This window comes from Myotis daubentonii, chromosome X (genome assembly GCF_963259705.1).
Source record: "Myotis daubentonii chromosome X, mMyoDau2.1, whole genome shotgun sequence".
Taxonomy (NCBI): Eukaryota; Metazoa; Chordata; class Mammalia; order Chiroptera; family Vespertilionidae; genus Myotis; species Myotis daubentonii.
Window position 1 is genome coordinate 47,247,558 of NC_081861.1, and position 14,872 is coordinate 47,262,429.

The window sequence follows — 14,872 nt, forward strand, 5'->3', positions numbered from 1 at the left end:
CACAACTGAAACTGATTTGTTGGTATTTTGTGGTATAAATGTGGCATGCACCTCAAAGTTCTTAATGGGGAATGTATCTAGTTATCATGTCTATTTAGTCTTGATTTCCTTGTTCAATATGAGTACCATTTCTATCTGAATGAGACATAGGTCAAAAGTCCTGTCCTGGGATGTGAGAAAGGGAGGCCTCCACATCTGTTCCTGTCTGCTCAAGATCCCAAGACTGTAAAGGTACTTTTTCACTAAAAGGGTGTAAGTGTAAATGTTTATTTGATGTTTGTATGTCTACTTGGGTATAATTATTTGTTAAAAACTCCGCACGCTTTATTTCTTAAATGCTCTGACCGAAAGCAAAGTGCCCCAAGCGGCTTTCCCCAAGGGCGCTTGCTCTGTCAGAGGTGGAATTGGCCAGCCTAACTAGTAAACATTTGTCTGTTTGTTTGCTGGGAACTTTGATTTGCTATGCTGGATTTGGGATTTTGGAATTCTGGGGTAGATTTAAAAAGTATTTGTGGCTTTTCTAGTCTGATTGGGACATTTAAGGGTGGGGCTCACAGTTCCTCAGGGCAGAGATTTCATGGGCCCTTCACCCTGCCTGTGCTGAATTAAATAATACAGGCCAGTGTCATTTAGCTTGCTGGTTAAAGGAAAACAATGGGCCTTAGAATCTGAAAAGGTGTGCGGAAATGAAGCTGGTCAAATGTACTGAAAGGGTTTGGTACCTGTTGCTGCTAGCAAAGGAGGGGCTGATACCCACTTCTAGCGCACTCCCTTGAAAGAGGCCTGGTTGCTGCTCTGCCACAAAGGGAACTGGTAGAAAGGCAAGAAAGCAGAGCGCTGTAACTAATAAACAGGGTTACCTAGAAGCCATCAGGACTTTGAAGTTCTCCAAAAGAGAAGGAATCTGACTCCGAGACTGGCGGGGACTGGATGGCTCTCCTATCATGTTTGGCAGGCCACCCCCTATTAAAACCTTTTCTTTAACTATCTCTTTCCTTGAGAGGGCTCCAGAGGGTGCACGAGGACATTTGGCCGCACCTCCATGCTATCTAGGAGACCAGCCCAACCCCAACTCCTCATCAGCACAGACCAGGAGATTGGATCTACATCAGAAGGCACCACCGGGAGACCCTAGAGCCACGTTGGAAGGGTCCCTACAATGTGGTGCTTACGACCCCCACCGCTCTCAAGGTAGACGGCGTCGCTACCTGGGTCCATCACACTCAAGTCCGGTCAGCGGATCCATCCATGACCCAGAAAGACTTCATCACCAAATGGAGCATCGATCTAGATCAACGCAACCCACTCTACGGCGTGCTCAACCTGCCTGATGCCGGTAACATGGCTCGCGATCACTCCTGTCACCAGGAGCCCACACAATACTGTGTAATACACTTAGATAATGCCTGCATCTTCATGGACATGGCTCCAAAGAGACAAGGACAATTTATAGGATCACATGTTTAGTAGAAGATTTGGCTGCCTGAAGCTTCCATGATGCCAATATTATGTTTCATTGTATTGATATGTTATATTAACCTTTGATTCTTTTGCAGGTTTGAATGTATGTTGGCTGTCCTGAAAGGGAGCTGTGTGGGGTGACCCCCAAAGTAAAGGGTGCCTAGCTGCCCAGAGGGCAGGTGCCCAACTGGGCAGGGAACGGTGCCCATCAGGTTTTGGTCTCTGTTGAGAGACAGCTAACAGTTGGCAGCCTGTAATACTGCCTTGCAGGCCTGAGTCACCATGCCCATGTCAGGGGTAGTAAAGCTGGAAAAATCCTGTTTAGAATAGAAGGTCTGAGGCATGGTTATGCATAGAAAGAAGGTTTTATACCAACAGTTGCTGTTTTGTTTTAAATCCATGAAAAGGAATTAGCAAGGAAAGTCAGAAAATCTTAGAGTAGGTCAGTATGTTTTTCTCCTTATGTAATTCCTCTGAAATCTGGCAATGCTAAATAAGTACGTTTCTTTGCATAGATTCAATAAGACTGGTTCCTAATAGTGGTTTTATTAATGGAAAACTTTGACTGGAGTATCATGTTTTAAAGAGCCCTGTCTGAGCTCTAAAGACTTGAAGCCACTAAGAATGCCACGAAGAAAGCCTGGTATCCTGCTTGGGAGCCCTGAAGATGGCTGGCGCTGGAGCGTCAGGCCCCTGCCCTACCATCACTGGCAGTTGGTAAGAGTAAAAGGGGAGCAGTAAAGATGCCTCTGCATCCCTGCGGAACCCCCACACACTCTGGGCCGCAACGAGTAGGAGGGCTACTGAGATGGGCCTTAAAGCCTGGAGCGTAGGCTCAGATGGAGTTGCTACAGGTGAAAGATTCACCTAACTCAGCAGATACCGCAGGCAGGCCTGATGGCAGCTGGATGGCTTGGCTTCCTGGCCCTACGGGGCACATTAAGGTTCAACCATGAAATTCCAGCAAAGGTAGTCAGTTACCATTCTTGTTGTGTTTATGCAAACATCAGGACAGTAGATAAATTAATCTTGATTTGGCTTTTTTTTTTTTTTTTGATAGCCATGGAGGAATTTTAAGAAGAAAAATTCTATTTCAATAGAAGTTGTTAAAGCCAAAATGGTTTCTTTCCCTTCCACCGGACCATTTGTTAAGTGTATAGGGATAGTTCAGTTGATAGTTCTGTGTGCCCACTACGGGCCTCTAGCAATGGTGAAACAGAAATGCAGTCCGTCTCATGATTGAGCCAGAAGTTCCAAGACAAGGGGGGAATGAAAGGGCGAGGGCTATGCCCTCCATCTTGCCCCGTACCCTCCATGTTGGGGCAGCCTCCATGTGCTCAGAAGAGTACCTTCTTCCTGGAAGCCCAGGCCCCTGCTGGCCACGCCCGGGATTTCTTTAAACTAACCAATGACAATCAAGGGACGTGCGCGCCATAGAGATGACCACATCCTGTGTAAGAAGACCCGACTGGCGCCTGGCCAATCGGCAGGGCCCACAGTCAGCTCCCCTCCCCTCACTCTACCCCCTATTAAAACCCTGTTTTTCCCACAGAAGGGGCACTCTGCTTCCGGTCGCTGCGTTGGCCAGGAGGTGGAGCTGAGCTAGCTCAATAAAGGACCCTCTGCTTTTGCATCGGACTGGCCAGCTCCCTGGTGTGGTTTTCTTGGGGATCTTGAAATCTGGGCACAACATCTATAATATCACCTATATGGAAGTCTTTCTCAAAATGTTTAGCCTAAATATAATTATAAAGAAAATTCCAGAATATGGGATACTCTACGTAATAGAACTGGCTTGGACTCTTTGAAACTCTCAATATCATGAAAACAAATGAACAACAAAAGCAGCAGGAGACTATTTAAGATTAAAAGAAACTAGAGCCCGGCTGGTGTTGCTCAGTGGTTGAGCATCCACCCATGAAGCAGGAGGTCATGGTTAGATTCCCGGTCAGTCAGGGCACATGCCTAGGTTGTGGGCTTGATCTCCAGCAGGGGGCTTGCAGGAGGCAACTAATCAATAGTTCTCTCTCATCATTGATGTTTCTATCTCCCTCTCCTGTTCTCTCTCTGAAATCAATAAAAACGTCTTTTTTAAAAATTAAAAAAAAAAGAAACTGGAGACATTACAACCCAAATGTAATGGGAGACCTTAAAAATAAAGCTGCAAAAGATAACTTTAGGGGAAATGCAAAAACTAAAAAAAAGACTGGATAATAGATGATACTATTGAATTAATGTTAAATTCCCTAAATCTCATGTAGAATAAATATTTATTATGGATTATTTAGAGTTGAAATGCCATGATATTTGCAATTTACATAGAAAGAGGGAGAAGGAGAGGAAGAGGGAGGAGATCATGGTGACAAAGAAAGGAAGCAAAGCTGGCAAAATGTCTTGTTAAGGGGTTGTAGTTGTTTGGATTATAGTTGTTCAAGCCCTAACTCCTGTTAACATAAAAAACCATTGAAACCTGTAAAGAATTTTTGTGAGTTTATTTGAGCCAAACTGTCGACATATGCCGGGAAGCAGAACCTCAATGAATTGAGATAGTGCTCCGGAGAATGGCAGGGTTACATCCATATTTATATGTGAAATTCATTGGTGACAAATTTAAGGAGGTGGGATTAAGCAAAGTGGGGAAACCTCTGTGATTGGATAAAAAGTAAAATGATGGACACATACTTAGGTGGGTGCAGGAACAATTAACATGATGATGAAGGAATCTGTGGTATCTGTCCTGGGACCCAGCACACCTGGTTGTGCCCCAGGGGCTCCATAAAAAGGGAAGTCACAAGTTACCCATACATCCCAGGGACATGTTATCATAGATGCAAAAAGACAGATAGGCTCAGTTACGGTAAAAGTTGACCTTATCAGTGAAGATATCGGCTTAAGACGTAACTGCCCACCATAACTGCTTTTAGTTAAGGTTTAATTTCAGACCATCCTTTGTGGTTACTTTAGGTCTCCGAGTCTGCAAAACTGCCATGCAGGCCTCTCCTGAGCTTGTCAGGTCAGCGTGTGGCCCCTTTCGTCCACACTCCTGATACCTATAAATGTGATCTTATTTGGAAAATAAGGTCTTTGAAGCTGTAATTAAATATCTCAAGATGTTATCATAGTGGATTCAGTGTAGGCCCTAAATCCAATGATTGGTGTCTTTATAAAAAAAAAATTAGAGTCCATAGGGGTGCAAGGAATCATGGTAAAGAAAGAGGTAAGAGATTGGAGTTACCTCAAGCTAAGGATTGTAAGGCCCTAAGACCCCCGGAGAGTCCGGCGGAGGAGGCGACGACCCCAAGTCAAACGCAGAGACCGAAACTTGATGCAAAAGCAAGAGGTTCTTTATTACAAGCGCAGCGCAGGGGCTCTCAGGCAGGCAGACAACAACACAAGGGAAGTGCTGGCTGACTGGAGCCCTGAGCAATTGCAGAGCAGGAGTTTATAAAGGCAAAAACCACACGCAGGTGGCCAGGGAAACAGGGAATGGGGTTAACAGTTAACTCATAACTCATCTCTTACAGGGACAGGCCTTTGTTATTAGTTGACTCATTTCCTAGGGGGTCAGGGTGGTCTGGTATGCGCAGACCGATCCCAGGGAGCGATAAGATAGCTATGCTATGACCAAACCAGGGCACCAGAGCTTTACGGGAAGGGTCAGTTGAGACACAGGAGGGGGGAGGTCTTCTCTTTAATCTTACATTAACCAGAGCTTACTGGAAAAGTTGGTTAAGGGAAAAGGGAGGTTTCAGCGGCCTTACATTCCCCCCTTTTCTTTTGGAGAGTTCCAATCATGGAACTAGAGGTCCTTCGTCTAGGGGTACAGTTTGATACCGTTGCTGAAGGACCATCACCTGGACCGCACTGATCCGATCCCGGATGAAGGCGATTAGGCGATTTAATATGCACGGCCCGAATGTTAACAGGAGGAGTAGAATAATTAGGGGCCCTAACAGTGAGGATATTAGGGTTGTGAACCAAGGTGAGCTGTTAAACCAACTTTCAAACCAGCCCTGTTTGGCTTCTCGCTCTCTTTTGCGAGTCTCTAACCTTTCCCTAAGTTTTGACATGGAATCCTTTATCACCCCTGAATGATCAGCATAGAAACAGCATTGTTCTTTGAGGGCTGCACACAGCCCTCCCTCCTTTAAGAACAGGAGATCAAGACCCCTCCTATTTTGTAGGACTACCTCAGACAGGGAGGTCAGAGACTCCTCAAGTTTGGTAATGGAGTGCTCTATATGTTTGAGGTCTTCATCTATAGCAGCTCTGAGTTCTTCAGTGTAAGTGGGGCCTTTAATGAGGGCTGTCGCCCCTGTCCCAACTCCTGCCGCGACCCCCAAACCCAAGAGAGCGGCTAAGGTCAGTGACACAAGTTCCCGCTTATCTCGATGGGAGGGAGGATAGAAGTCAAATTCCTTTTCAAACGCATTCGCTTGATAATACATGATTCTGGGGACTAACTGGACAAGGATGCAATAATCTTGAGAGCGGTTGAAGGCCTGGGCTGCTAAACACGGTGTAAGCCCTGTACTACAGGCCCACCATCCCCCTGTCGGGGGCACTAAGTAATAGCTTGCGGGAGAAGGGTATGCTAAGTTCTCGCTGCAGAGATACTGGCGGTCTTTTGGCACTTGTCCTATACATGTGCCTTGCCCCGAGACCTCAGTAAGGGTCAGCTTCCCCTGCTGTCCCCATGAACAATGGTCGTGGCTTGTGGTGTTGGTATAGTTTCCCCGGAAGGCTATTCCTTCATAGTAGGGGGGCCTTATAGTTAAGCAGAGCCAGCAAGACTCAGTTAGGTTAGACCTGGACATATTTAAAGAACTAAAGGCCCCCTCCACTAAGCCTAACAGTCTCTGACCAGAGTTTACCTCCGGGTCTATGGGGCCGGCCAGTTCCTCCCAGGAGGCTGGGCTGGTCTCTGCCACTGGAGTAGTGGTAAAAGGCTTTCCTTTCGTGGGGAGCTGCCGGCTGGACAAGACGGGGTTGGGACCTACTGCAACTGGTGGTCTGTAATCGTCTACATCTAATTTTATCTTAAAAAGGAAGCCATCATATTTCCGGGTCTTATCATACAACCGTAGCCCCCATGTTAGTCCCCAGCGCCATTTGTTTAGCTCATATGACCGGCCAGCTGGGGTAAAAGAGATATTTAGAGTATTAATCCATCCCCTATGACCGGAGGATTTGCTCTTATTTCTCTGAACTTGGATGAGATCCCATGCAGGGGGCTCTTTGATCCAATATGCAGTACCAGTTGTCTCACACCCCCATTCTGCACAAAAGTATTCATGTTCAGATCCACAATTTTTCCCGTGTCCCTGCCTATCTTTGGGGCACACATAGAATTGGGACTCCGAAAGAGCCTCGCGGGCTTCGGAATAACTGCAGAGTCTAGGATAGCCATCTTTTCCCTTTCCTATGTAAGTTCGGGACTCTACACCTGACTTGGTTTCCTCTACCGATTCATATGGGAGGTCCCATAGTCTATGTCCGGCTGCCATGGCACAGAGGTCCGGCGTTAGGTCCGGCCACCATGTCCCTTTAGGTGCAATATTGGTGATTGACCAAGCCGTCTGCCCAGTATGGGGGGACAGCACCCTCCAGGTTAGTCTCTTTGGGGCATGGGGGTTGCTACTTATCAGTGGCAGGCTCAGCAAGAGGAGGAGGGCGGTGGTGAATCCGCAGCTTGAGAGGGTTGTCAGTTTTCTCCACAGTCCATCCATGGCCGTCATCATCTGGTGGAGGTGCTCGCTTAACGTGGGAGGCGTGGATCCAAGCGGCTACGCCGTCTACCTTGACCGCTGTCGGGGTTGTCAGCAATACCAGATGGGGTCCTTTCCACCTCGGCTCGAGATTAGCAGCTCGATGGCGTCTGATGTAGACGAAGTCTCCGACCTGGAACTGGTGGGGGACCTGCAACTCCCCCGGTTGGTAGAGGGCAGCCAGGGGAGTCCACACCTCCTTCTGGACAGTCTCGAGGGCCTTCAGCCTGGCAAGCAGGGATTGAGGGGTGTGAGTATCTGTGGGCACAGACCAAGGGTCAGCAGCTAGGGGCGGAGGGGCCCCAAACAGAACCTCGAATGGTGTCACCCCCAAGGGGCCTGGGGTGTTTCGCGCGCGGAAAAGGGCAAAGGGAAGGAGGACCGTCCAGTCCGCCACGCCAGTCTCTAAGGATAATTTAGTCATAGCCTCTTTTAATGTCCTATTCATTCTTTCTACCTGACCTGAACTCTGGGGCCTGTAAGCACAATGCAATTTCCAATCCGCCCCTAGTATCTTGGCCATTCCCTGACTTACCTGGGCAACGAAAGCCGGACCGTTGTCTGATCCAATTACCTTAGGAATTCCAAACCGCGGAAAGATGTCTTCTAAGATCTTCTTGGCGACCACGGTTGCAGTTTCTCTTTTGGTAGGGAAGGCTTCTACCCAACCTGAGAAGGTATCTATGAAAACTAAGAGATATTTATAACCGTATCGGGCGGGCTTCACCTCTGTAAAATCTACCTCCCAGTAACTCCCGGGCCGGTCTCCCCTGAGTCTCTGTCCGGTCCCGACCTGGGATGAATGTATGTTCACCAGCTGACACGCCTTGCATTGCTTAACTACTTCTTCTGAAAGGCGATCAAGTCCTTTGACATAGTGTCCAGTTGCCCGGCTGGTGGAGCTGAGGTGTTTGGCCCCCAGGTGAGTAAGGCGGTGCAGTTGTTGGAGGTAGGCAGTGGCTGCCTCCCTTGGTACTACCATCTTTTCCCTTGTGGTCCTCCACACCCCGAGTTTGTCCTTATGGTACTTTTCTGGCCTTTTAAGCAGGTCTTCTTCCTCCTCTAGGGTGTAGTGGAGGGTCTCTGGCTGTGGTACCACGGGACCAGCAGCGAGGGCGAGTAGCCGGGGTCCGAGAGCTGCCTGTCTCGCCTCGGCGTCCGCTTTCCTGTTGCCTATAGCTATTTCCGAGGTCCCTTTCTGGTGCCCGGGACAATGAATGATAGCTACTTCCCGAGGGGCATGGACGGCTTCTAGGAGGTCGAGGATTTCCTTTTTATTCTTAATCTCCTTTCCTGCTGAAGTGAGGAGACCTCTCTGACGGTATATGGCCCCGTGCACATGAGCAGTGGCAAAAGCATAACGACTGTCAGTATAAATATTGGCCCGGCTGCTCTCTGCCAGCCTGAGAGCCTGTGTCAGGGCAATTAATTCGGCCTTCTGGGCCGAAGTCCCTTCGGGCAAGCTACTAGCCCAAATAGTCCGGTCCTTGCTGACCACAGCCGCTCCCGCCACCCTCTTACCTTCATGGAGGTAGCTGCTTCCGTCCGTGAACCAGGTGAGTTGAGGCTCCGGCAAGGGAGAATCTCTGAGGTCTCTCCTCGGCCCTGTTTCCTCTGCCAGAATGTCACGGCATGAGTGTAGGACTTCTTTGCTCTCAGGATTTACTTCCGGTAGTAGGGTTGCTGGGTTGAGAACTACCGGAGCCCCGAAGTGGATTCGATCTTCATTTAGCAGGAGACTCTGGTAGTGAGTCATCCGAGCGTTGGATAGCCACCGGTCTGGTGGCTGCCGAATAACACTCTCGAGAGTGTGTGGGGCCACCACAGTCAGTTTCTGCCCCAGGGTAAGTTTGTCCGCATCTCTTACGAGCAGGGCAGTAGCTGCAATTGCTCTCAAGCAGCCTGGCCACCCTCTAGCCACTGGGTCTAGTCTCTTGGATAAATAGGCTACCGGCCTCTTCCAGGGGCCTAAAGTTTGAGTTAGGACCCCTCTGGCTACCCCTTTCCTCTCATCTATGAACAGGGTAAAGGGTTTGGCCACGTCTGGTAAGGCCAATGCCGGGGCCGAGAGAAGAGCCTTTTTAATGTTGTCAAAGGCTTTCTGATGAGTCTCCCCCCATTCGAAGGGGTTCCCTTGCTTTGTCAGCGGGTAGAGGGGCTCCGCCAAGGTTGCAAAACCCGGAATCCAGAGGCGGCAGAATCCAGCTGTCCCCAGGAACTCGCGTACCTGCCGGGGGGTCTGTGGCCTGGGAATCTGGGTGACTGTGCTTTTTCGGGCTTCAGTGAGCCACCTCTTTCCCCCCTCTAGTGCGTACCCTAAATAGGTTACTCTCCGCTGACATATCTGGGCTTTCTTGGCTGAGACCCGGTATCCTAAGCGGGAGAGCTCTAAGAGCAAAGCACCGGTACCTGCTTTACAGTCCTCCTTAGTAGCTCCGGCGAGGAGAAGGTCATCTACGTACTGGAGAAGGGTGATTTGCGGGTGGTCAGCGCGGAAAGCAGCCAGGTCTTGATGAAGTGCCTCATCGAAGATGGTGGGGGAATTTTTGAATCCCTGGGGAAGTCGGGTCCAAGTCAGCTGCCCTGTCATCCCCGAATCTGGGTCTCTCCATTCGAAAGCGAAAATGCTCTGACTGGCAGGATGCAGTCGCAAGCAGAAGAAGGCATCTTTTAAATCTAGAACTGAATACCACACATGGGACGGAGGGATAGAGCTCAAGAGATTGTAAGGATTGGGGACCGTGGGATGAATATCCTGTACCCTCTTGTTGACTTCTCTTAAGTCCTGCACCGGTCGGTAGTCATCAGTTCCAGGTTTCTTTACCGGGAGGAGTGGGGTGTTCCACGGGGAGTGGCACTTAACGAGGACCCCTAGGTGTAGGAGGCGTTGGACATGAACTTTGATTCCCTTCCAGGCTTCTTTGGCCATGGGATACTGCCGTACTGCAATCGGGGTTGCAGTGGACTTAAGCTCTACCATTACGGGGGGCCGTTTGGTAGCTAAGCCCATCCCTGCGGTTTCAGCCCAAGCCTCAGGGTATTGCTGTAACCACTCCGCTATCCCCTCGTCCTCTCGGACGTTATTCTCAAACAGCCGATGCTCATCTTCGAGCTGAAGTGTCAAGAGGGTAATTGGCTCCCCATGTTGGGTCAGGGTAGGCCCCTTGGGGGTGAAAGTGATCTGAGCCCCCATTTTAGTTAACAAGTCTCTCCCCAGAAGGGGGGCTGGGCACTCGGGTATTACCAAGAAGGAATGAGTCACTCTTCCCGTGCCTAGATCTACTGTCCGGGTGGTGGTCCAGGAGTATTGCTCATTTCCCGTTGCCCCTATCACCCAGGAGGTCTTCTGGGAGACTGGTCCTAGCGGTTTCTTAAGAACTGAATATTGGGCCCCTGTGTCCACCAGGAAGTTAACAGGCTTCCCCTCCACCTTAAGAGTTACCCTAGGCTCGGGGAGGGGGTCCGAGCCCCGACTTCTTCAATCACTATCTTCCTGGAGTGCCAGCGCCTTCTTCGCTAGTCTCTTTGGGCACTCCCGCTTCCAATGTCCTTCTTCCTTGCAATAAGCACATTGATTCTTCCTTAACGGTGGCCTGTTGCCCAGGGCCCCTGCCTGCCTTCCTTTTCCTCTCTCCTGTGGCTTACTCCCTTCTATTGCTGCGGCCAAGATACGGGTTAGTCTTTGCTCTTCCCTTTTTTCCTTTCTCTCCTCCTTTTCCTCTCTCTCTCTCTCCTTCCGCTGCTCCTTCTCCTCCTCGGTCTCCCTCTTGTGGTACACTTTCTCTGCCTCCTTAACTAAATCTTGGAGGGTAAAGTCCTGCAACCCCTCAAGTCTCTGCAGCTTTTTCTTAATATCTAGCGCTGACTGCCCTATGAAGGCCATAGCTACCAAGGCCCTCTGTCCCTCCGAGGTGGGGTCAAATGGGGTGTACCGTCTGAACGCCTCCATTAATCGCTCGAGAAAAACAGAAGGCGGTTCAGTGGGCCCCTGGATGACCTCTCTTACCTTAGCCAAATTCGTGGGGCGCCGAGCCGCCCCTCTGAGGCCGGCCACTAGAGTCTGGCGGTAGACCTTCAGGTGCTCCCTACCTTCTGCCGTGTTGAAGTCCCAGTCCGGCCTGGCCAAAGGGAAGGCCGCATCCACCAAATGAGGGAGTAGAGTTGGCCGGCCATCGGGGCCGGGGGCGTTCTTCCGGGCCTCCAAAAGAATCCGCTCCCTTTCCTCTGTAGTAAAGAGAGTCTGGAGAAGCTGCTGACAGTCGTCCCAAGTGGGCTGGTGAGAGAACATAAGGGATTCAACCAGCCCCGTCAGACGCTGGGGATCCTCTGAAAAGGGAGGGTGGTTAGTTTTCCAGTTATAGAGGTCTGCCGAGGAGAAGGGCCAGTATTGGAGTGGCTGAAGCGGAGCCGTCTCGTCATCGTCCCCGCGAGAGGGCGGAGGCCCGTATGGTCGGAGGGGGCAGGCTACAGTCGAATCCGGAGACGCGGGATGTCTCCTCTGACTCCGGGTTCCCTGAGCCGGTCCCTCTGCCGGAGGAGCGGGGGGAGGCGCTGAGGGCTCTGGTCTCTCCGGCGGCTCTGGTTGGAGAGGAGTGGGGTAAGGGGGAGGGGAGTCCAAGAGGAGAAGATCGGTTTGAGAGTCAGCCAGGGGACGTTTCGTCTGTTCTGCAGGAGGGGCCTGGGCCACGAGAACCCGGGAGGTTCCGGACGTCAGCCAGGGTTTCAGCCAAGAGGGAGGGTTTTGGACCAGGTCCTGCCAGACGACAATATACGGCTGCTGGTCTGGATGGCCCGCCGGGCCTGATTGGAACACCTTGTTCTTTACTGCAAAAATAATAGACAGATCAAAAGTCCCATCCGCTGGCCATCCCACGCCTAGGGCTGGCCAGTCGGATGAACAGAAAGTTTGCCAAGGACCCTTCTTGACACTGACGGAAAGGTTGAGTCCCCGACTCCGGACATCCGTCCAGTGTGCCACTGTAAGAGAAAGAGGGGTGCTGCTTCCTTGGCCCATGTTACCTGGATGGGAGAGGAGGAGTAAAAGACAAAAACAAAGAACAAACAATGACGCGACAAGACAACGGATCCACAAGAATTTACCCAGATACAGAACGGCCGCTGAGGGATGATATCCCTCCCTGATGCTAGTCCGGCCGGACACGCGAGTGCCCGTTGCCGGACAGCCAGAACCAGAAGTGACCAAGACCTCCTCTTGGTCACCACCCGTTCCTGGGGCGTCCCCCAGGGTGACAGTTTTTCTGGCCGAAGCCCCTTCGACCAGAGGAGCCGACTCCTTACGGAGCCGACAACCTGTCTTCCTGAAAAACCGAAACTAAGAACGAACAAAGGACAAGACAAACACTGAACGACTCCGGAGTCTGCTTACCTCCAAGACCGATCCCAGCGCTTGAAGGGGGTCGCCTAATCCCGGACGAGCCCCCAAATGTAAGGCCCTAAGACCCCCGGAGAGTCCGGCGGAGGAGGCGACGACCCCAAGTCAAACGCAGAGACCGAAACTTGATGCAAAAGCAAGAGGTTCTTTATTACAAGCGCAGCGCAGGGGCTCTCAGGCAGGCAGACAACAACACAAGGGAAGTGCTGGCTGACTGGAGCCCTGAGCAATTGCAGAGCAGGAGTTTATAAAGGCAAAAACCACACGCAGGTGGCCAGGGAAACAGGGAATGGGGTTAACAGTTAACTCATAACTCATCTCTTACAGGGACAGGCCTTTGTTATTAGTTGACTCATTTCCTAGGGGGTCAGGGTGGTCTGGTATGCGCAGACCGATCCCAGGGAGCGATAAGATAGCTATGCTATGACCAAACCAGGGCACCAGAGCTTTACGGGAAGGGTCAGTTGAGACACAGGAGGGGGGAGGTCTTCTCTTTAATCTTACATTAACCAGAGCTTACTGGAAAAGTTGGTTAAGGGAAAAGGGAGGTTTCAGTGGCCTTACAGGATCACCAGGAACCACCAAAAGCTGAAAGTGACAAACAAAGATCCTTCTGTAGAGAGTGCTTGGCCCTGTGAACACCTTGATTTCAGATTTATATCCTTCAGAATTGTGAGAAGATAAGCTTCTGTTGTTTTAAGTCACCAAGTTTGTGGTAACCACAGTGAAACAGGAATTTTAGGGGAACATAGGCAGGTTTAGGGAATTTTTAGAATTGGGGTCTATGGGAAAAAAACATAGGGCTATAGGGGAGAAGATACATCTCCATAACACAAGGAAGCCAAGTGCAGTTGTATTTACATAAGACAAGGAAGCAGCAACAGGTATATTTCCATAAGACAAGGGAAATGGAAGTAGCCAAAAAAGTGTATGTTTACAAAATAAAGAAGAAGGAAGAAAGCCCAGAAGGAATAGGAGGACAATGAGCGAGGGGGGCTTCAGGAGTCACTATAGTCACCAATTCAAAAGGGAATATTGACCAATCAGAGGGGATGTCAGAACACAGGAACTGCAGCCTCTATAAACCATGAAAACAGGAAGTCAGTGGGACCCTTTCCCCCTCCCCACATGGGAGTCCATTCTGTGGGACTCTTTTCCTCTCCCCAGGTGGAAGTCTGTACTTGTTCTTCAGTGAATCTCCACCTTTGTTATATTACCTTCTGTCCGTGGATTCATTCTTCAACTCCAGTGGACAAAGAATCCGGGTTCCAGTCCAAAAATTCTGTATCAGCAGGAAACTAATACAATGGTATATCAAGTTTCCACCACAGTTTTTTTTTAGGTTTTCTGTAGGTTTAAATTTTTTCAGAAGAATTGAGGAAAAAAAACCCATTATGACAGGTCATGAGAGACTGCACAAGAACAAAACAGTATTCTTTTTAGTACCTTCAATGGCTCTCCTTTTCTGTGTTTTAAACCATAGCTCCATATCTTTGCTTTGCACTGGCCACCAAAAATTATACAGCCAGTCCAGTGTTGAATGAACTGTTGAAGCAGGAATTTGGGGTAACATAGGCAAGCTTAGGGATTTTTTAGAATGTGAAAACGCAAGGTTGCAGGCTGGGAGAAAGTACATTTCCATAACACAAGGAAGCCAGGTGCACTTACATCTCCATAAGACAAGGGAGCAGCAACAGTTGCATTTACATAAGACAAGGGAGCTGGAAGTAGCCAAGAAAAGTCTGTATTTACAAAATAAAGAGAAGGAAGCCCTTCATTAAGATGGAAAAGAAGAAAGCCCAGAGGAATGGAAGGACTATGAGGAAGGAGGTCCTTAGAAATCACTATAGTAACCAACTTGAAAAGGAATACTGACCAATCGTAGGGGATATCAGGACACAGGAACTGCAGCCTTTATGAACTATAGGGAAAAGGAATTCAGTGGGACTCTTCCCCCTCCCTACATGGGAGTCAGTTCTGTGGGACTCTTTCCCTCTCCCCATGTGGGAGTCTGTACTTGTTCTGTTGTGCCCAGATTTCAAAGTTCCCAAGACCCCCAGGGAGCCAGTCAGTCCGATGCAAAAGCAAAGAGTCATCTATTTCAAACCCGGGTTTGGCTCCCCTGCCACACTCACCGATGTAATGGTAAGCTCCAGTGGCCGAGAGAGAGAGAGAGGCCTGATGGGACAGGGAGTTTTAAAGGGGGGTGGAGTGAGGGCAGGAGAGGGGACTGTGGGCCCCGCTGATTGGC

General features: G+C 49.8%; 1 protein-coding gene and 1 long non-coding RNA gene across 2 annotated transcripts in view; both read right to left on the reverse strand.

Moving 5' to 3' along the window:
* LOC132224361 (uncharacterized) overlaps nucleotides 1-14,872 on the reverse strand; it is a 1,115,498-nt gene that overhangs the window by 647,243 nt on the left and 453,383 nt on the right. The gene's annotated exons all lie outside the window — the stretch shown is intronic.
* LOC132225297 (uncharacterized) lies at nucleotides 7,198-13,003 on the reverse strand. Its single transcript, XM_059680601.1, is given in 3 exon segments — nucleotides 7,198-7,842; nucleotides 7,845-12,248; nucleotides 12,616-13,003. Coding segments are annotated over 2 exon segments (4,437 nt in total). The 5' UTR covers nucleotides 12,244-12,248; nucleotides 12,616-13,003; the 3' UTR covers nucleotides 7,198-7,804.